Here is a 21613-nt window from a genome sequence, read left to right on the forward strand (position 1 = left end):
TTCAAATATGTTTAAATCTTAATTAGTATATTTTGTGGCTAGCTGATATGCTGATGAAGCATATTAGCCTTAAAGCACAATGTGCTCTATCAGCATAATTAAAAATAACTAAGAAACTCTGAAATCATTTATATGTTAAAGCTACGAAAGTCCAATCTGGAAATGCCAGGGGTCATTTGCGCTGTACTAATAAAGCAGGCATAGCTATAGAATCACAAAAACATTAACAAGTTCATTTTTTATTTAATTTGAGGTTCTTTGTTAATTTTTAAGAAAAACTACATTATTCATCCGTGTATTCTTAACATCTACTACAGTGCTTGGCCTATAGAAACTGCCCAGTAAATATTTGTAGGAATGGTTAGCAAGTATTTATTTTGGACCTCTGTAGACATAGAAAGTACTCTTGGGATATTGCATGAATCTTTTGTGCTGAAAGGAGTTTGCTTTCTTGGCTTGGTGTGGTGACTCACACCTGTATTCCCGGCACTTTGGGAGACCAAGGTGGGTAGATCACTTGAGCCCAGGAGTTTGAGACCACCCTGAGCGACATGGCAAAACCCCGTCTCTACTAGAAATACAAAAATTAGCCATGCATAGTTGCATATACACATAGTCCCAGCTACTTGAGAGGCTGAGGTGGGAGGATCACTTGAGCCGGCGAAGTTGAGGCTGCAGGGAGCCATGATCATGTCACTGCATTCCAGCATGAGCAACAGGGCAAGACCCTGTCTCCAGAAAAAACAAAATTGTCTTTTTGGGCAGGAGTTTGGCGTAGTGGAAATTCGAGCTCTGTCAGTTCCTGAGGTGACTTTGAAAAGTTTATTTATCTAATGAGGATGAGACTAACGTCATTTAAGATTCTTATGAGACTTCACTGAAACAAATAAAGGGAAAATAACAAGCATAGTGCTCAGCAAATAAGCATTTAGTAGGTGCCCAATAAAGTTACTCTTTGGGTATATAAGTCATGTGCACATTAAAAGAATAATGGGGGATGGTATGTTACAAAGCTTTGGATTATATTCAAAACGTTTAGAGCTCAAAAGCATTCAGAGAACGAGGAGGAAATATACTCATTTTACTAAATGAAGGCTTTGTGGATAGATGTAACAAGTGGGGTCTTGAAGATTGAGTAAATAGGTGAGACAATAGGGAAGTTTAATTCAGTTATTAAATTTCAAACATGTTGAGTTTGATTTGCTGAAGAAGTGAATAAAGGTCTAGGACTTATATTTTGACTGTACCTATACTTACACCCTTGAAATAGATGTCTTGAGTATGATTTCTGAAACATATATTTAGATGTTTCAAAATAGAAGGGCATTCTGTAACCTTACTACTGCACAATAAGAATTGAACCTGGTTCTCATAAGCTTCTAATGTTATGTTATCATTAAATGTACTCTTAAACCAAAAGAACACAGGATAAATATGTCATGATGTTTAAATCTGGCCTGATGATAAAGGCTGAAATCATTCTGATTCATATGTAAGAACATCATTATTCTAGGCATTGATTAGGAAAAATTTGTACCACATACATTATCAAGGGATTTAATATACATATATTATTTTTGTGATTTCTATGAATTTATGGTGTTAACTTTTAAAATTTGTCACATTCTTTTCTATCAGGTATTTACAAATGTACTTTTACTCATAAGAAGTTGGGAATCACCAAAGAGCAGCTGGCTGGAAAAGTATTGCCTCATCTTATTCCTCTGAGTATTGAAAACAATCTTAATCTTAATCAGGTAGGAATATTTTTGTGCTTTATTCATTTTATTCAGCTTACTGTTTTCTTGGCATTAGATATATAAATATATTACACAGATTGGTAAAAAAAAAAAAAGAAAAGAAAAGAAATGGGAAGAATATGCCACAGAACTAAATGAAGAAAGGTTGTGGGGTTGAAGGATAGATTTTTTTCTTTGAACATATTTATTCATTTATTTTCATTTTTTTAAAATTAAGTTCTGGGGTACGTTGCAGATTGTGCAGAATTGTTACATAGGTATACACATGCAGTGCAAAGGACATGAACTCAGGAAGGATAGATTGTTAAAGACTTCATTGGTAAATACTAAATGAGAAGAATGTTGAAAAATATGTAGGATTTGGGTCTACTTTAAATCTGGGCTGGAAAATTGGCATGAACAAAGAACAAAGTTATAGAATGTGTTTGGGGAGTGTATTCATTATTTATTGATTGCTACAAAACAAATTACCACAAACTTAGGGGTTTAAAGCAACACACTTTTATTATCTCACAGCTTCTGTGGGTCAGGCTAGGACATGGTTTGGTTGGATTCCCTGCTCAGGGTTTCTCACATTGCTGCCGTCAAGGACTTGGGGCTCATCCAAAGGCCCAACTGGGGAATAATCTACATGGTTGTTGGCAAGATTCAGTTCCTATGGGCTGTTGTACTTAAGACCTCCGTTCTTAGCTGTCTATTAGCTGGATGCTACTGTCAGTTCCTAGCCACGTGGGCCTTTCCATCATGGCAACTTATCTCATCAAAGCATGCAAGAGAGAGTCTGCTAGCAAGACTGAAGTTACAGTCTCTTGTAATCAAGGAAGTGATATCCCATCACCTGTGCCATATTCTGTTGCTTTAGAAGTAAGTCTCAAGTTCAGCCTGCACTCAAAAGATAGGGGATTCCACAAGGGCATGAATAGTGGGAGGAGGAGATAATTGGGGACTATTTCAAGAGTCTCTATGCCACTGAGAAGGAATAATTCAATTTGGTTGGATATGTGTATGTATAATACAGTAGGGGAATAATAGGAGATAAATAATTTGAGACTAGAATAGGTAGACTTTAAATGCCTGTCTGGTTTAGGTATTTGAACTTTCAAGGTGTGGTAAATGTTTGAGCAAAGGAGTAATGTGTCCAAAGATTATTATGGAATTGTCTTTCTGCATACCTCTATCGCTGTTTGTAACAGCTGTGTTCTTATGCGACTGATTCTTCCTAAAGATTAGAAACTCTTCAAAGGCTGGTTATTATAGCTTATTCTTCATTATAGCCCCAGCACTTAGTGCAATGACAGAAGCAAAAATGTTTATTGAATTGAGAGAAAATTCAGATATAGAGTAGAGATGAGCCACTTTTGTTCACAACAGAACTAGTATTTAATGAAATATAGTGGAAAGGACTGAGTTGGGTTACTGTTTAACTGAGAGCATCAGAGATGGATAGGCAGGGAAGATTTAGAATTAAAAGTGAATTACAGCAATGAGGGAAGCAGAAAGCTGGAAGTTGAGAGCTCTTGGCATTGGGGAGAGTGCTGAGTGAGCAGTTTTGGAGGTAGAAAAATTTATAAAACTAATCAGAACCAATATTTCATTTGAAGTAATAGGATAAGCCTCTAAAAATTTGTTCCTAGTTTTAATTTTTTTTTTTTTTTTTTGAGTTGGAGTCTCGCTTTGTCACCCAGGCTGGAGTGCAATAGTGCAATCTCTGCTCACTGCAACCTCTGCCTCCCAGGTTCAAGGGATTCTTATGCCTCAGCCTCCCTAGTAGCTGGGATTACAGGCATAAGTCACCACACCTGGCTAATTTTTGTATTTTTAGCAGAGACAGGGGCTACCTAAACACTGGACCTCAAGTGATCTGCCCGCCTTGACCTCACAAAGTGCTAGGATTACAGGTGTGAGCCACCATGCCCAGCCCCCTATATTTTAATTTTTGGTTTGGAAATTTCTGCATATCTTGGATGGCAGAGTTGAGGTTAGGGAGACAGTGAATATTGGGGAGGAATAGGATAATATGCCTAAAACAGTCTTCAACTTTTTGCCATTTCTGTTCTAAGTTCTTATATTCTGATTTAGTGTGTTTTTAAATATTCCCAAATGCTCATTTTAGGATATATAGGCTCACTCCTCTCATACCAGCACTTTGGGAGGCAAGGTAGGTGGATTGCTTGCACTCAGGGGTTTGAGACCAGTCTGGGCAACATGATGAAACCCCATCTCTACAAAAGTACAAAACTTAGCCAGACGTGGCAGCGTGCGCCTGTAGTCCCAGCTACTAGAGGGAGCTAAGGTAGGAGGATTGCTTGAGCTTGGGAGGCAGAGGTTGCAGTGATTTGAGATTGCACCCCTGCACTCCAGCCTGGGTGGGAAGGCACGACCTTTCTCTAATTCCATTTGAAATGTTGTGTTAATTTACTTCAGCTTAGTGGGTTTTTGAGGTGACAGGTGGCTATTTTCATCAACAAATATTTTGATTCGTATTTTCTTGTATTTTACAGTAGTTTGGCATGGATGCGGTCTGCCTTCCCATGGTCAAGGTTTCTAATTTAAGACTGCCTTCTTAGGTCATTTCTGATTTAAGATGATTTAAGTATGTTTTATATTAAGTGACAAAGATAAGTAACCTAGGAAAATACATTTTCAGCATTTGAATAAAAAAACAGCAAATGCCCTGCAGCAATCCACTGAATAATCAATAACTTGTGTTTGAGGTGAGTTCCTAAGACCGCCCCCAGAATGGATGATTCAGTGGGAGGACTCACAGGACTCAGCATATAGTTATGCTCAGGCTGTGCTTTTTTATGGTAGAAAGATACAAAGCAAAATCAGGAAAGGGAAAAGGTCGGTTCATAGGGCAAAGTCTTCCAGAGTCTTTTCCCAGTGAAATCACATGGGATTCCCCTTGTAATGAATTGTGACAATATGCGTGAAATGTTGCCAACCAGGGAAACTCATTAGAGACTCAATGTCCAGACTTTTCTGTGAGGGCTGATCAAGTAACACCCTCTGCCTGGCATGTACTCAAATTCCAAACTCCCAGAAGGAAAGCAGGTGTTCAGCATAGAACATACTCTTTGTGCAAACCGTTTAGGCAAGTGAGCCACTGTTACCAGTTAATAATAGGAACCTTTCTGAAATCTGAGTTCCCAGACACCAGCTAATGCCAATTTTGCAAGCAGAACTTTTCAAGGATAGCAGTTTAGGCCTACAATGTTAACTCTTTTCTGCACAAACTACGTGTAACAATATGGATGTAACAATATGGATGATTCTCACAAACAACATGTTGAGTGAATGAAGCCAGGCATAGAAGAGGATCTGCTGAATAATCCATTTTTATAAAGCACAACAACAGTCTAAGCTGTGCTGCTAGAAGTCAGAATAAAGTTTACCCAAAGGATGTGAGGGTAGAAAGTGATTGGAAGGAGGTGTAAGGAAGCTTCTAGGATGCTGACAACGATTTTGCGTTTGTTTTTTTTTTTTTTTTTTTTTTTTTTTTTTGAGACAGGGTCTTACTCTGTTGTCTAGGCTGGAGTGCAGCGGCACAATCTTAGCTCACTGCAGCCTTGACCTCCTGGGCTCAAGTGATCTTCTACTTCATCTTCCCAAGTAGCAAGGACTGCAAGCATGCACCACCACCCCTGGCTAAATTTTGTATTTTTTGTAGAGACATGGTCTTTCCATGTTGTCCAAGCTGATCTCAAACTCCTGGGCTCAAGTGATCCTCCTGCCTTGGCCTCCCAAAGTGCTGACAGGTGTTAGCCACAGCGCCTGGCCCAATGTTGTTTCTCTATCTGGCTACGAGTTACATTGGGTGTGTTTAATTTTGTGAATTGTGAATTTTTGTTTTTTTTGTCTATGCCCTTGAACATACAAACTTTTCTGTTAGTATATTATACTTCAATAAAAAGTTTCAGTAACCCTAATCAGTGAAAAGTCAGTCATAGTAAACTGCTTTGGGAACATGCCTTTTGCCTTTCTCGTAAGATGAAGAAGCTGCTGCTGATAGAGCATGGTGAAAGGCAGTGTAATGTAGTAGAAAAAGGGTGCAGACTTTGGAGACAGGCTTAGGATGAGTTCTAACTCTGCAATATGAGCTCTTTAGCATCTAAGTTGCTTTACCTCTCATTGAGCCTGAGTTTCTTCATTTGTAAGTTAGAAATACTAATGAACCTACTTTGAAGAGTTGTGAGCATTAATAAAATGGTGTCTATATAAGCACTTAGCACAAAGATATAGTTAAAAGGGGAGAGGAGGAGAGCAGTTTCTAGATTGTTCCTGTAATATGTGGTGTTACTCAAGTAAGTTGGTTATGATGATCCTGAAGTACCGTAGGGATGAATGATCAGCAGCTGACAAGAGTTAACCAAAGCTTAAACTAGTTGAGACATAGTGCTAGGTATGCTTTATGAACTTTACTTATTTGAAAGTTGGATTATGTACATTTAATATTTCGACTGTCAGAAAACAAGATTTATTTTAGCCAAATATGTCATTACAATTTGAATAAGCAGGAATTTTCTGTGCATATTCAATGGATTATTTCTAGATAGGCACAAATTCAGATGGTTAATTTTGAATCATTCCAGGAAAATCAATATATAACTGTTGAGGGTGAATTTATACAAGGCCCCTGAATAATAGCTGTTAAACAACTCAGGATATAAAACTCATTATTGAGACATGTTTTCTGGAACTTAACAGCCTCATCAACTATCATATAACCACCATACAAAGAAACCATAAAAGCTTGCTATGATATGCTGAATTTAAATGTATCATTCTTATTGAATATCAGTGCTGTGACTGGATCCTATTCTACTGGTAAAAATGGAGAATATTATGATTAACTTATTGAATTATCTTAATTGATTACATTTGCTGCCAACTCGAAACATTATAACCATATCAATTTCTCATTATACCAGTTCAATTCTTTCATTTCCGTCATAAAAGAGATGCTTAATAGATTGGAGTCTGAACATAAGACTAAACTGGAGCAACTTCATATAATGCAAGAACAACAGAAGTAAGTAGTTGCACATGAATTATATGTGGTCCAGGAGTGAGATTATAGTTGTTTTATAATCGACTTTCTAGAATATGGATTAGAAAAATTGCTGGAATTTAAATTTGACCATATGTAAAACATTTCAAAATTTACCATCATATTAATAAGTTGAACTGAATTAAAATAGAATGTGGTTGAAAAATCTAATGTCACTTCTGAGTACAAAAGTGTAATATGATATAATTTTAGCATTTTATCTGCATAAAGAAAATTCTGTTTCTGAGAATCCCTTGTCAGCAATAGCCACTAACATTGTAAACTCAGGTTGTCAAAAACTAAAAGCATCACTTATGAAAATTTTTTAAATTTATGAACTCAGTGTTTTGATTTTTTTTCATTCTGTTTTCTCTAGCCCCAGAAACATTTATAGAGCATTCATTTCATATTTAGCATCACAACATCTGCCTCTTTTTATTTTTAGGGAGGATTTTCTAAATTATTTGCAAAACACTAGCTTTCAAAGAAGAAGGCAAAGATGGAAATCGTTAACTGTTGAATCCAGTTTATTAAAATCAAAGCCCCACTATATTTTTTGCTCCAGAGTAAAACACATGAATTTAGGATACCTATTAAAGTTTAATCCTTAACCAAAAACATCTAAAAATCAGTAAAATTGATAAAAATCATAAACAAGGTCCCCAAATAGAAACTCTTCAGCTTCTGCCCACAAGATGAAGAGTAAGAAAGTAAATACACATGGTATAGAAATAGGTGAAATAGCCCTTTGTATGCTTGAGTATTCTGTGGTGTGTATGTGCATGGTGTTTGATAAATAGACTATCTTAACGCAAAAAATCTTGAGAAACAGTTTTTAAAATGTATTATAAGTATAAATAAATTTTTAATACCTAGTATTTATTTTGAGTTGGAAAATAAACCTTTCCTTTTTCTTTTTCCTATCTAAATCTTACCTATTTCTCAGGACATAGATCTGGCTCACATAACAGTCATTGTGGCATTGTTAGTATCCCAGACTCAGAACTTAATCACATTAAATTCCCCATATCATGTCTTGTCTTTCATGGAGGTGTTAAGCTCTTTGATGGTAAGAACCATGCTTGACTGGCTTTATGACACCTTGAGTAAATTCTCCAGTAAATCTCAAATGTTGAGTCTAAGAAATGGACTTAAATACAAATGTTATTTTTGGGTCAAGCAAACATTAACGGTAGAAAATAGTGGAAAAGATTACAACTCTTCTTAAAGAATGAAGCCACAATTTAATTGGGGTCTAATACATTCCATGTGGATGAATAATTTTTAGCATGAATATTTAAAAATATACATTTCTTTTCATTGTTTTGTCACAATTCAACTTTCCTACAGATCTTTGGACATAGGAAATCAAATGAATGTTTCTGAGGAGACAAAAGTTACAAATATTGGGAATCAGGTAAGAAGATACTTAATTCTTGTAGAATGTGTGCTTCATTTGGAGGGCTTTTAATCTTTCAGCAGCAAAATCACATTTTTATTGAACTCTATTTAAATAATTGATCTTTTCTTATTTCAGCAAATTGACAAGGTTTTTAACAACATTGGAGCAGACCTTCTGACTGGCAGTGAGTCCGAAAATAAAGAGGATGGGTTACAGAATATACATAAAAGAGTGAGTTTCCTTACTGTTCCTTCAGCCCTCTTATTTATACTGTAGGACTTCTGTAAACCACAGATTTTTGTTGGGAAATACTGTTTAGCAGCTTAATAAGAAACATTTGTGATTATCTTTCTGAAATTCCTTTATCAGTGAAACATGACCCTAACCCATTTTGAGAGTAAACATACTTAAGATGTTTAGCTTCCATTATTTCTTGACATGCATGCCACAAGGTAATAATTATAGACTCCTTGACTTCTTTGTCCTTTTTCTTGTACTTGGCTAGTCACACCCCTTGGTGATTCCCACTGTCTCTCTCTCTGTTTCTGCCCCTGTGTTGATGGCTTCTACTGTAGATTTGTGCTGTCCATTGGCTTACTCTGATCGTAGCTCTTCAGTATTTTAATTTCTCTCCCATTCACTACCTTCCCAACAGTTTGAGTTCCAAACTCTTTGCATTCTTTTTGAGCCTAGCAATCTCATCTTTCTTCGATCATTTCATGGTGTTAACGTTTATGGTCTATCAGATTTTCACTTTCACACTTTGATAGAGTACAGGTCAGTTATTTGGTAGCATGGCCATCAATTTGAGTTTGTCTCATGTTTTCTCATAATTGGATTAAAGTTGTACATTTTTGGCAAGCATACTACGGAAGTAATGATGCACCCTTCTTAGTTTATTCCAAAAGGGGTACATGATACATATATGACTTACGAATGGCAGATCAACAATAATTTAAAGAGGATTTTCAAAATAGATTTGATTCCATCTCATAAGTAGATAAAAAATCTGAGTACATTTTTTTCTTCTCTATTTCTTGCCAAAATTTTGTCCCCCCCCCCACCGATTTTGAATAATAAACTATAATAGGATACTTTCCTCTTGGTTGGCATCCAATAAAAAAATCAAGTCAGTTTGTGACTTCTGTTGAGGGCTTTCTTCTATTCATTCACTAAATATGGATACCTGTATGTGTTAAAGCCAAGGGACTACTGGACATAGTAGTTTACAAAACTGAGAGAACATTGTGAACTTATAGTTTAGCAAAGTTGATAAAAGACAGGACATTGAATTGCTGTACACATCAGCAGTGAAAAAATTGCTAATGTTGTTTCATTCTTTCTTAGCTTTTTGTGAGTTCCTAACATATTCTTGGGGTGAGATAGATCAGAGTTTAAAAACGATTTTCCAATCTTCAAGAATGAAATAACCATATTGTCATTGTCTGGAAAAAGGCAATTCTAATAAATGGTTTAAAAATAATAACTGTTTTCATACTGGAAATATTTTCCTGTGAGTTTTTATCTAAAGTCAACTTAGATAATAATTTGAAATACAACTTACTGTGGCAATTATCAAGACAGGAGTATTTTGCTTTTCAGTGAAGTAGTAAGATGTCCTTCACCAGAAAAGAAATCTTTTGTTTTACAAATGGACTTAAGAAATTGCCAGTTGATTTTTTTTTTTTTTTTTTTTGCTTTATTTTGTTTTAAGGCATCACTTACACTTGAAGAAAAACAAAAATTAGCAAAAGAACAAGAGCAAGCACAGAAGTTGAAAAGCCAGCAGCCTCTTAAACCCCAAGTGCACACACCCATTGCTACTGTTAAACAGGTCAGAATTCATTTCTTTTGCGTAATTTCAAGAATACTACTGTTAAGGAATAAGGTAGTATAGAACTTAGTCTACTAGTATTTGTATAAAAATGTATTTCAAATAATACTTTAATATGTGGTTTCTAAGAAGTATGGGCATAAACGATTTTCCAACTCTACTTTAACCTCCCTTATGTATAATGTTTTGTGACAATGCTTGTTATCCATAAAGAAGCCAGAAGAACAGGAAGGGTTCTTAAAAGAGATTAGGGCTCATGGTACTCATTCAACTCTGTTCACTCTGAAATGATAGAATATCATATTCATGCTCTTAATGTATTTTCGAGCTAAAGTTATTTTCTGTGTTTGACTTTTCAATTATAGTTAGGTTTGTAACTTGATTTACGATGTACCTACATGACCTGGCCAGTATTTATTTTCTTCTGTGTTCCAGGTATTGTTCTAGGTATTGGTGCTATGGCAGTGAATAAGGGCCCTGCTTGTAGAGAGTTTACACTGTTACAGGTTTCAGAATTAGCTTTATTTTTAAAACTTTATTTTTTTGTTAACCTCTTAATCACTAACATTTTCTCTGAGAAAAACATCTCTGTGGCCCAAGAGGCAATATTGAGGATATTTTGTAGGTACTTATATAAGAATAGAGGAAACAAATCCCTATAAAATTTTGATGGAATTCAGAATATAAAAATAATAGTTAAAAAGTACTATATTTTTTATAATACAGAATAAGAAGAATGCAATTCTGTTTTTGAAGAGATAACATTTTGCTTAATTGGAGTTTAAAGTTAGTGTTCCCTATCATCAAATCGATTGCAGATATTCATCTGCAAAAATCATACAAAAATAGGTGGCAGGCTATATTTGACCTGCAGGCTATAGTTTGCTGACTTGGTGTAGACTGTTGATCTTAATTCTAACTTGTCCTTTATAACTTAATCTGTCAGATGTTTACTAATTATAAAGTAATTTATATTTTCTTAGAGATAAAGTACTTCTCTCATATTTTTCAGACTAAGGACTTGACAGACACACTGATGGATAATATGTCATCTTTGACCAGCCTTTCTGTTAGTACCCCTAAACCTTCTGCTTCAAGTACTTTCACTTCTGTTCCTTCCACGGGCATTGGCATGATGTTTTCTACACCAATTGATAATACAAAGAGAAATTTGACAAATGGCCTAAATGCCAATATGGGCTTTCAGACTTCAGGATTCAGCATGCCCGTTAATACAAACCAGAACTTCTACAGTAGTCCAAGCACAGTTGGAGTGACCAAGATGACTCTGGGAACACCTCCCACTTTGCCAAACTTCAACACTTTGAGTGTTCCTCCTGCTGGTGCGAAGCAGACCCAACAAAGACCCACAGATATGTCTGCCCTTAATAATCTCTTTGGCCCTCAGAAACCGAAAGTTAGCATGAACCAATTATCACAACAGAAACCAAATCAGTGGCTTAATCAGTTTATACCTCCTCAAGGTTCTCCAGCTATGGGCAGTTCAGTAATGGGAACACAGATGAACATGGTAGGACAATCTGCCTTTGGTATGCAGGGTAATCCTTTCTTTAACCCACAGAACTTTGCACAGCCACCAACTACTATGACCAACAGCACTTCAGCTAGCAATGATTTAAAAGATCTTTTTGGGTGAGGTGTCTTGCTTCTATTTTGAAGGATTATTTCAGTTTCAATCATGGGTGAGCTGATTTACATCTTTATATAGGTGGCTTGGAGGAACTACTTCTATGGGAAAGTGAATGGTTCTGTGACAGAAAACATCTGTGTCCATGCCAGCATAGTAGTTATAAGGATTTCTAACCAGTTGAGTTTTTTTAAGGCATTGAGGATTTTTTTCCTCTTACCAACTCCTCTTCAGGTTTTTAAAGACCCAACCCTTCCCAATCTCAAAAGAGAAAAAGGACAATTGAGTTATCTTGACTAGCAGAATTTTTTAATCAAATGTTTATTTTGGCTTGTGAGTCTTGGTGTTATTTAGAAAATTGAGTTGATGGTCATTGCAAGCTCATCTATTAAGTCTACATGGTACACAGTCTACCTTCACAAGTCATTAGTCTTCATTTTAATATGTAAAAAATCTTGATGCTGTATTGATTTGTTTGCATTTACGATGACAGTGAGAAAGTGATAAGCATAAAGAGAAGTATCAGGTTGTTTGCTTTTTCTGAACTTACTTTTCAAATGAACTAATATTTAGTACAAAGAGATGGAGCAAGTACTACAAAATTTAACTTAACCTTCACTTCATTGGTTTAAATGCATTATTAACCATCTTAAATGCAAACTAATCATTGTAAATTATATTTTAGCATGGTCTGCCTCAAATAGTAATGTATTTTTCTGCATTCACTTGGAAATATTTAGAATCGCTTTTTTCCTCCTCTGTCACAGAAGAGGCATGTTCTGATTTGTTTGGATATTTGACAAACATTCTGATGTGACTTCCCTGACTACTACCTTCATCTTTCATTTCAAATTCAAACTTCTGAAGTTGCAGCATATATGAGTTGCATTTTCAAGAGGAGATTTGTAAGAATTAAACTATATTTAATTAGTAAACTTTTGAGATTTTTCCTGTATTGTTTCAAATGTAATAAACTTCTCTAAAAATTGAGCAGTGGTATCTTCTGACTATCAACAGATTAATTTTCAGCTTGCCATAATAGTCTGACCTCATTAATTACTGCTACTGAAGTTTAATTTTTTTCTAGGAACTTTAGGAACCTTTTGTTCAAACATTTTAATTTCTATTATTAGTCATTCTTAGGAAGGAAAGAATCAATTCTCTTAACAGGAAACATGCTTTAATTTTCAAAACCTTTCTCTGATATTTTTCTTTAATTTGGTGATTATTCAGCCACAGAGCCTTATGCTATAAATGTCATTTGTATTTTAAAAAATAATATTCCATTCTTATGTGATAGCTTTAAAACCATCTTTCAAAGAACTATTTGTATTATAATTGCAGCCATAGAGTTGATGGTTTTTAATTATCTGGAACCAGCGATCATTTAAAAGAAATCACATTAAGTTTAGTGTGCAGGTACTAAGTTTATTCATTGCATATGAATAGTCATTGAAAATATAAACACATATATATGTAATACACAGCACTTGATTACATTATTGCTGGCAGCATTCAGTTAAGAGGGTACTTTGAAAAATAGAAGCTAGCTTTCACCTCTGATTTCTGTATCGGCCATACTTGGTTAACTTGATTTTAGGAAAGGGATTAACAGAATTGCTAAAGAAATTTATTCAAGAAATGAAAAACAGTAGGAAGATCAAATGTTTTTGTCAAATATATTCACAACTTGACCGGATTTGCTGTCTTATTTGTAACGCAATATTAACATATCTTTTGTGAAAAAGCTTACATATGGAATAAAATTACTCAGTGTTGAAGGATTTTTCTTTGTAACAATTTAGTAGTCATTGTTTATTGATAAATTGTTTTTTATTTTGTAAAATAACATGGTGTTAGTGTTGAACTCCTAATCAGAAAGAAAGCTTAAGATAACAGCTTATAGAACTTGAACTACTAAATATGAAAATAGATTATTTGAAAAAAATACAATATGTAAAATTTGCTCATTCATTGAGGTAATGGTGCTATGTTTTTACAAAATTGTTCCTACACCTTTTTTCTACTTTCTCAAAGGTATTTTATTTAAACCATTTCCATCAGTTGAACTGTTACCATTGCCTTTTTCTGTTGAGAAATTGCCTCTGAAAAATAGTGCTATTTTTAGGCTTAAGTGTTCTTAAGTGAATGAAATTTTCAAAGTTCTAGATCACCTTAAAATTATTTCACATACTGAAAACAGTTAAATCCCTTATGCTTAGAGTAGAAAATTTTTAGGTTAAAGAGCCTCTGTCAACAGAATCTACAAAAAAAGATTCCCGTTCATTTGAATTGATTCTCTATTCTCCTGTTGCTAAAATGTGTGATATATATAGAGGATGTATAAAAGGAAATGGAAATAGAGTATGTACTTGTCTGGTTTTTCTTTGTTTTTATTTTGGAATGCTTATAAGCCCTCTTTTCACTGAATAAGGAAGTAGTTTTTTTTTTTAACCTGTAAAATACCTCACATGGTTGTTTTTACACATGAAAGAGAAAGGTATATGCGAACATACCTGATATCAAGTGGAGTATGCACCAAATAAATTTTAGCTTTGATAAAACTTTCCATATTAAGTTGTGATTTCATACTTTGTGATTTACTGGTCTTGAAATAATTTTAGAACAAATGAATATGTAGGAATTCAAACTATATGGGATTTTAAGAGATTATCTACATCAGTGGCTTTCAAACTAACCGTGACACTCAGTAAGAAAGACGTTTTACCCTGCAACTGCTATATAAAATATATACCTGAAACAAAAGTTTCAGGCAATGTCTTTAATAGGTGTAGTGTACTCTATTTTTATTCTATTAATTTTTTAAAAGTTGATTACAATTGCTAAAGGATTTTATGACTTAGTTTGAATAAAACTAGAAGAATTCAGCCCTATCTCTCCCAGCAGAGGTAGAAACAGAAGGCCTGAGGCTTGCATGGCTTAACCAGAAAAAATCAGAGCCTGGAATAGAAGCTAAATTTTTTTCCTAATCTGCTCTCTACCACCTTGCATCTGTTATTGTATGAATTCTTCTGGAGGTGCTTTTGTTAAGATGGACTTATATAGCAAGCAGGTGTTCAGTACTTACTGGTATCATAAATATGTTTACATTGAGAAGAAATGGCTATGAAGAGGGGAGAGTTGAGGGAGATGACAGAAATGTATATGGTCAAAATCAGCCTCTGGGCTGCTGGTTTGAATTAAGAGTGAGGAGGGTTGGGGGACCTGGGTTAGCAGTGTTTGCAGTACCCAGACGAGCAGAATTAAAGCTTTTAGACTTGGGAAGAAGGGAGTGCAGTTGAAAAAGCCATTTCACCAAGATGAAACTTATTGAAGATTAGGAACTTTTTCTATCCAAGGAAGCCAAGTTGCTTGAGCCACTCAGAAAGGATTTAACTACCAGGGGTAAAAACTACATATGTAACTTAAAATTTTTCAGTAATCCCATTAAAAATAGGTGAAATTGATTTTTTGTCTGTTTTTGTTTTTCTTTGAGACGAGTCCCCTTCTCTTGCCCAGGCTGGAGTGCAGTGCTGTGATCTCCATTCACTGCAGCAATCTCGGCTCACTGCAGCTTCTGCCTCCCAGGTTCAAGAGATTCTCCTGCTTAAGCCTCCTAATTGGGACTACAGGTACCCACCACCACGCCCAGCTAACTTCTGTATTTTTAGTAGAAATGGGGTTTCACTATGTTGGCCAGGCTGGTCATGAACTCATGACCTCAAATGATCCACCCACTTCAGTCTGCCAAAGTCATGGGATTACAGGCGTGAGCCACTGTGCCTGGCCCTGAAATTCATTTTAATATATTTTAATATTATTATATATTAATATATTTTAATATTGCCCGACATGGTGGCTCACACCTGTAATCCCAGCACTTTGGGAGACCAAGGTGGGTGGATAGCTTGAGTCCAGTATTTCAAGACCAGCCTGAGTAACATGTTGAAACCTCATTTCTTTAAAAAAATACAGAAAATTAGCTGGTGTGGTGTCATATGCCTATAGTTCCAGCTACTTGGGAGGCTGAGGTGGGAAGATTGCTTCAGCCCAGGAGGCAGAGGTTGCAGTGAGTTGATATCACACCAATGCATTCCAGCCTGGGTAACAGTGAGACTGTCTCAGAAAAAAAAAAAAATCTAAAATATCATTTCTGCATGGAATTAATATGAAAAACTCATATATTTTACATCTTTTTTGGTACTTAGTCTTTGAGATGCAGTGTGTATTTTACACTTAGCACATTTGCCTCAGACTAGTCATATTTCAGGTACTTAGGAGCCACATGGCTAGTAGCTGCTGTATTAGATAATGTGGATGTAGGCTGGGCATGGTGGGTCACGCCTATAATCCCAGCACTTTGGGAGGCTGAGGCAGGTGGATCACCTGAGGTCGGGAGTTCGAGACCAGCCTGGCCAACATGGTGAAACTCTATCTCTACTAAAAATACCAAAAATTAGCCAGATGTGGTGACGGGTGCCTGTAATCCCAGCTACTTGAGAGGCTGAGGCAGGAGAATCGTTTGAACCCAGGAGGTGGAGGTTGCAGTGAGCTGAGATTGCACCATTGCACTCCAGCCTGAGTGACAGAGTGAGACTCCATCTCAAAAAAAAACAAAAAGATAACATGAATGTATATGGAAGCTTAGTGACCAAAGGAGTGAAAAATGGCAATTATCAACTTATGGTCTCAGTTCCAAACCCATCGTTTGCCTTGCCTTCTACTATTTTTCTCCTTTGCCAGCTGGCAAAATGAGGGCCCCAGAGTAGACTGCAAAGCAATAGCTGTAGGAAGACACTTTACTTATGGTTCTGGTTCTCCATTTTATCCACCATAAAAGCCTAGCAGTCCAAATAGAGGAGCTCCAGCTGCACCTCAGGTTACCTTCTTCCAATCCTGAGCCACTGTGGAGCAGCTCTGTGGGCTGCTTCTGTGCCAGCTCTGCCACTCCATCAAGCAACTGTTTCCCACTCAGTGGCCCATTCCCTCTGACAGGTTTCTTCACCATGGCAGGCTGAATATAGAAACCACACCTTCTCCAGAGAAATCTGATTTCCAGCTTGGGAGTGGATTAGGGAAGAGAGCCTCTCTTGGTCTTTAGTTCATTTTTTTTTTTCACATTCCTTCAGCCTAGAGGTAATACTTGCCTTTCACCTGCTACTTCTGTGCCCCTTACAATACTCTTTTGCCTCTACAAATAATTAACCAGCTTCTACTAGTTAGCAAATACTATATTAAAACTTACCTGTTCAAGTATCTGGTGTGGGGTTTCTGTCTCCTTACCGTACCCTCACTGATACCACCTGAATCCAATAATAAGTCATTTTAAAATGGGGCCATATGACTCTTAAAACTCAAATATGAGTCATATCCATGGTCACACTACTGTTATCAAAAGCCATATGGAATTGTGTATACCTATCCTGTATTAAAACTTTCTGAAAGTTATTTTGAAAGTGCCCACAGAAGAAATGTGGTTTGGCTATATTAAATACACATATTGGATGCCATTCCAATTTTGTCGTTTTTCCTCCTATGTTTTGGATATGTTCCTTTGTGTGGTGACCTTGGTTGCTAGTAAAGGCAGTGTTCAAGTTTTATATAAAGGTAAATGAGATAAAGACTTTAATGTCTGGAGTTTGAATGTACGAATAAACATAGGTTTGCCCCAAGTCTAGGTCCCTAAGCCTACCAATCTTTTTGAATACAGTAATCAGGCAAAACTCAAATATGAGGCATATCCATGGTCACACTACAAACATATAGTGTTTGAAGTTTGGAGCCAGATAAAGGTGCTTTGTTTTAATTTCAGACTATAATCGTAGTATCCACTTTGCAGACGTGGGGCAGGGTACTTAGCACATTTGTTTGTGTGTTTTAACAGATCCAAATTTGTGTTTTTTCTGAGTCTGGCTCTGTCACCCAGGCTGGAGTGAGTGGCGTGATCTTGGCTCACTGCAACCTCCACCTCCCAGGCTCAAGCAATCCTCCTACCCAAAGCCCCCTGTGTAGCTGGGGCTACAGGGATGTACCACCATATCCAGCCAATTTCTGTATTTTTTGTTTTTTGGTTTTTTTTGGTAGACACAAGGTTTTAGCACATTGCCCAGGCTGGTCTTGAGCTCCTGAGCTCACGCAATCCATCCACCTTGACATCCCAAAGTGCTGGGATTACAGGAGTGAGCTGCCATGCCTGGTCCCAAAATTGTTTTTAAGAAAATCTTGTCTCTTAACAATTGGCACTTTTAAGAGCACTTCTGTAAAGAGATGGAAAAGCCTTTCATTGAGCTGGATGTCCTCATTTGACTGCTTACATTTCATAAGAGGTTGTTACTTATGTCTTTAGCTACGGTAATTATGTGAAACTTCCCTCAATCAGCAATAGTACCTATACTCTAGGCACTTGTCAGAGAGCAGCTTTTAACTCTTGCCCAGTGAGCAAAATCTTTTGAAAAATGTTTATGGAGGAGGCCAAAAATTGAGTAATCCATTCCTTTATCTAGAAATTCTGAATTAAGCCCACTCTTGAGAACTTTGTGCCTGGGTTGCCTTGTTTTGACCATGCATCAGGTTTCTTTCATCATAGGTAGCTTTTGACTATGTTGTGAACCGTATTTATACCAGGGATGAAACTGGTTCACTCACATAAATAGCTTCTTTGAGGACCCACTGGAGATATTTCAGGTTTTAGTTCAGGAGTAAATGTGCTTCTAAGCAAGTGGTTTGCCCTTACTTTTTTCTTTTTTTTGAGGGTGAGCCTCGCTCTGTCACCCAGGCTGGGGTGCAGTGGTGCAATCTCTGCACACTGCAACCTCCACCTCCCAGGTTTAAGCAATTCTTATGCCTCAGCCTCCGAAGTAATGAATTACAGGCACCAGCCACCATGCCCGGCTATTTTTTTTTTTTTCTTTTTGTATTTTTTTATTTTTAGTAGAGACAGAGTTTCACCATGTTGGCCAGGTTGGTTTCAAACTCCTGACCTCAAATGATCTGCCCACCATGGCCTCCCAAAGTGCTGGAACTACAAGCTTGGGCCACTGTTCCTGGCCTGCTCATACCTTTTAAAGTATAAATAAAGTAACAAATTAGGTAACGACAGCTAAGACATTCAGCTAAATTTGCCGTTTACCTGTAGCAAATGTATAGGACAATAATAGTATGTAATATTCAATGCTTACCCCCTGCTTTATCTGATTTTTAAAAATCCTTATTTCCCCTTTGCTCTGATTTCCTTTTTGAAAAAGTTTTTTTTATCTATGTTCATACATACTCTCTTTTGGAATCAGGCAGAGTTTAAACAGTTACACAGACTGAATAAATCTTGTCTCTTTGACTGACTGACCAGAATAAGTTTTCCCAGCTATTAAATAAGATCACACCTTACAGGGCAGGGTGGGGTGGGGGGGAAGTTATTAGGATTAGATGAGGTAAAAGTGTACAAAGCACCTAACACAGCTCCTGGCACATAGTAAGTGCTCAATAGATTTTTCCACCCACTTTGTGATGGATATAGATCTCTAAAATTCTGCTTTAATGAAAAATACTTCACTTGGCTGGGCGCTGTGGCTTATGCCTGTTTTCCCAGCACTTTGGGAGGCCGAGGTGGGCGGATCACTTAAGATCAGGAGATTGAGACCAGCCTGGCCAACATGGTGAAGCACCATCTCTACTAAAAATACAAAAATTAGCCCGGCGTAGTGGTTTATGTCTGTAATCCCAGCTACTTGGGAGGTTGAGGCATTAGAATTGCTTAAACCTGGGAGGCGGAGGTTGCCGTGAACTGAAATCGCACCATTGCCCTCCCTCTGGCCTGGGCAACAGAGTAAAAGTGTCGCAAAACAGACAAAAAAACTTCACCTGGTACCATTTGAATGCACTTATTTGTCAATAAACACATAAATAAAACTAAGCCATAAAATGCCATAGGCTTGGCACTGTGGGATTCTTGGGACACAAATAGGACTGAGGTACAGGCCTTGCCTTCAGGGGGTTTGCAGGTAGTTTTAAGGTGGTCAAGTAAGCAGATAGTTGCAGAACAGCGTGATACATGCCGTGAACAAAATCCATGTAGGAGGGACACGCAATGTAGACTAGACAGCCGGGAAAGCTTAGAGGAGACAGGGCCTGAGCTCAGCTGCACAGAACCTTTGTAAACTTTTTTTGCTGTTTTTGTTGTTATTGTTTTTAGTGCTACCAAATGATTACTTGGGTCACATTTTCTCAAATTAAGTTTGACCTATTGAGGAGTGGATTAGAGCAGGTAACTCCCAAAGTCTTTTGAATTCTGAGATTATATGAAAACTTCTCAAATTAAGGGAAATCTGGTCAATTTTTGATGACCAAGAAAAGCAGAATTAATGTTAGCTGCCTAAATTAGAACACTTGAAGAAAGACCAAAAAGGAAAAAGTGTTACTTGCTTAAAACATTTTCTGTTAGAGCCAGATATGACAGCAAGGCAAGGAGCAGAATGAGTGAGGTATAATGTTATTTTTTAGCTGGTTTATATGTTATTGAATATTTTAGAAATTTAAGAATCCACACTTGGGGGCTTAATGTATATAGAATAAATTTTTTAAAACAATGGCTGGATTCTGGAGTTGTGAGGAAAAATGTCTGCTATAAATGTATGTAGTCTGTAAACCACCAGAAGATGTCACTCTCTCCCAAGTAATCATCCATTACAGTAGCCCTTATACAAGTGCTTTTTTTTTGAACATGAACAAGTGAGGGAAGATATTGGTAAGAGTATCTGCCTTTTGGTATAGCATCTACAAAAGGAGGGCACCTCATGAGATATCCTTATGAACAGTGTGTGGGTTTGTTCTGCCTTGACTCTTAACCCTCCAGATATCATCCCTGCTCACTGCTCTGTATGTTAAAATTATCTGGACACTCAGGGTTCTATCTGCACCTTCATGAAAAATGAAGGTGGTCAGAAATCTTTCAATATTATCTCTGGTCTTGACCTTTCAACATTTCAGTTTGCATTATGAAGATACAACTGTATTTAACAGATTACCAGATTTTCTAGGATATTTTGGTTTTGGACACAACCTAAGTATCCCTGAATATTTTTTTCAAGTCACTATGCATAGTGCGTAAAGTAAATCTAGTGTTTCCACACTGCAATAATACCGACTAAAAGGAGTCAGCCTTTCCTCATTTCCTCAAAAGGGGGGATTTTGGAGCACACAGGTAGTAACACATGTTAAAGAAATAAATAAGCCTGTAATTCCAGCACTTTGGGAGGCTGAGGCGGGCAGATTGCTTAAGGTCAACAGTTTGAGACCAGCCTGGTCAACATGGTAAAACCTCGTTTCCACTAAAAATTTAGCCAGGTGTGGTGGCACACACCTGTAAACCCAGCTACCTGGGATGCTGGGGCAGGAGAATTGTTTGAACCTAGGAGGTGGAGATTGCAGTGAGCTGAAATCATGCCGCTGCACTCCAGCCTGGGTGACAGAGCAAGAGTCTGTTTCAAATAACAATTTCATTGTCTTTATAGTCAGAAAACAGACTAAAAAATGGATAATTGAGTGTCTTATGTTGGGATAAGATACCTTACCTTGAGGAGAGAGATCCTCCAAGATGAAATGAGAAATAATTTGTTATAGGCAACCCAATGGCAGCAAGCAAATAAGCACATGGTTATGACTTCTTGTCCTATCTCTGCCTGACCTCAAAGCATCACTGGCCTTCTTTATGCCTTGGGCTTCAACAATAAAGTGGAGTAGTCATCTCAACATAGTTCTTTCTATAAGTAGTTATAAGGCTCATAGGAACAGTGAAAATAAAAGTTCTTCATAAATATAAAAAATTCAGGTTCAAACCAAATTCTTGACATTTATGGTATGTGAAATAATTAAATGAATGATTACATGCTGTGTAAAAACACCCTAAATTTCTGTATTTTTGGTT

General features: G+C 36.8%; 1 protein-coding gene across 6 annotated transcripts in view; it reads left to right on the forward strand.

Moving 5' to 3' along the window:
• The window catches only part of SCYL2 (SCY1 like pseudokinase 2), a 68861-nt gene extending 54602 nt beyond the window's left edge, over positions 1–14259 (forward strand). For 4 of the 6 annotated variants that reach the window (XM_032298869.1, XM_032298840.1, XM_032298862.1 and 1 more), the window contains 6 exons: positions 1639–1757; positions 6692–6792; positions 8161–8227; positions 8348–8443; positions 9927–10046; positions 11059–14258. In XM_032298869.1, the coding sequence (XP_032154760.1) occupies positions 1639–1757; positions 6692–6792; positions 8161–8227; positions 8348–8443; positions 9927–10046; positions 11059–11703 (1148 nt within the window). In that variant the 3' untranslated portion in view covers positions 11704–14258. Of the gene's footprint in view, positions 1–1638; positions 1758–6691; positions 6793–8160; positions 8228–8347; positions 8444–9926; positions 10047–11058 lie in introns of all 6 variants that reach the window. The other 2 variants (XM_032298829.1, XM_032298878.1) reach the window with 1 other exon arrangement.
• Positions 14260–21613: the final 7354 nt, after the last annotated feature.

Source organism: Sapajus apella, unplaced genomic scaffold (genome assembly GCF_009761245.1).
Source record: "Sapajus apella isolate SASKATOON/1434 unplaced genomic scaffold, GSC_monkey_1.0 scaffold2, whole genome shotgun sequence".
In the NCBI taxonomy this organism is placed as follows: Eukaryota; Metazoa; Chordata; class Mammalia; order Primates; family Cebidae; genus Sapajus; species Sapajus apella.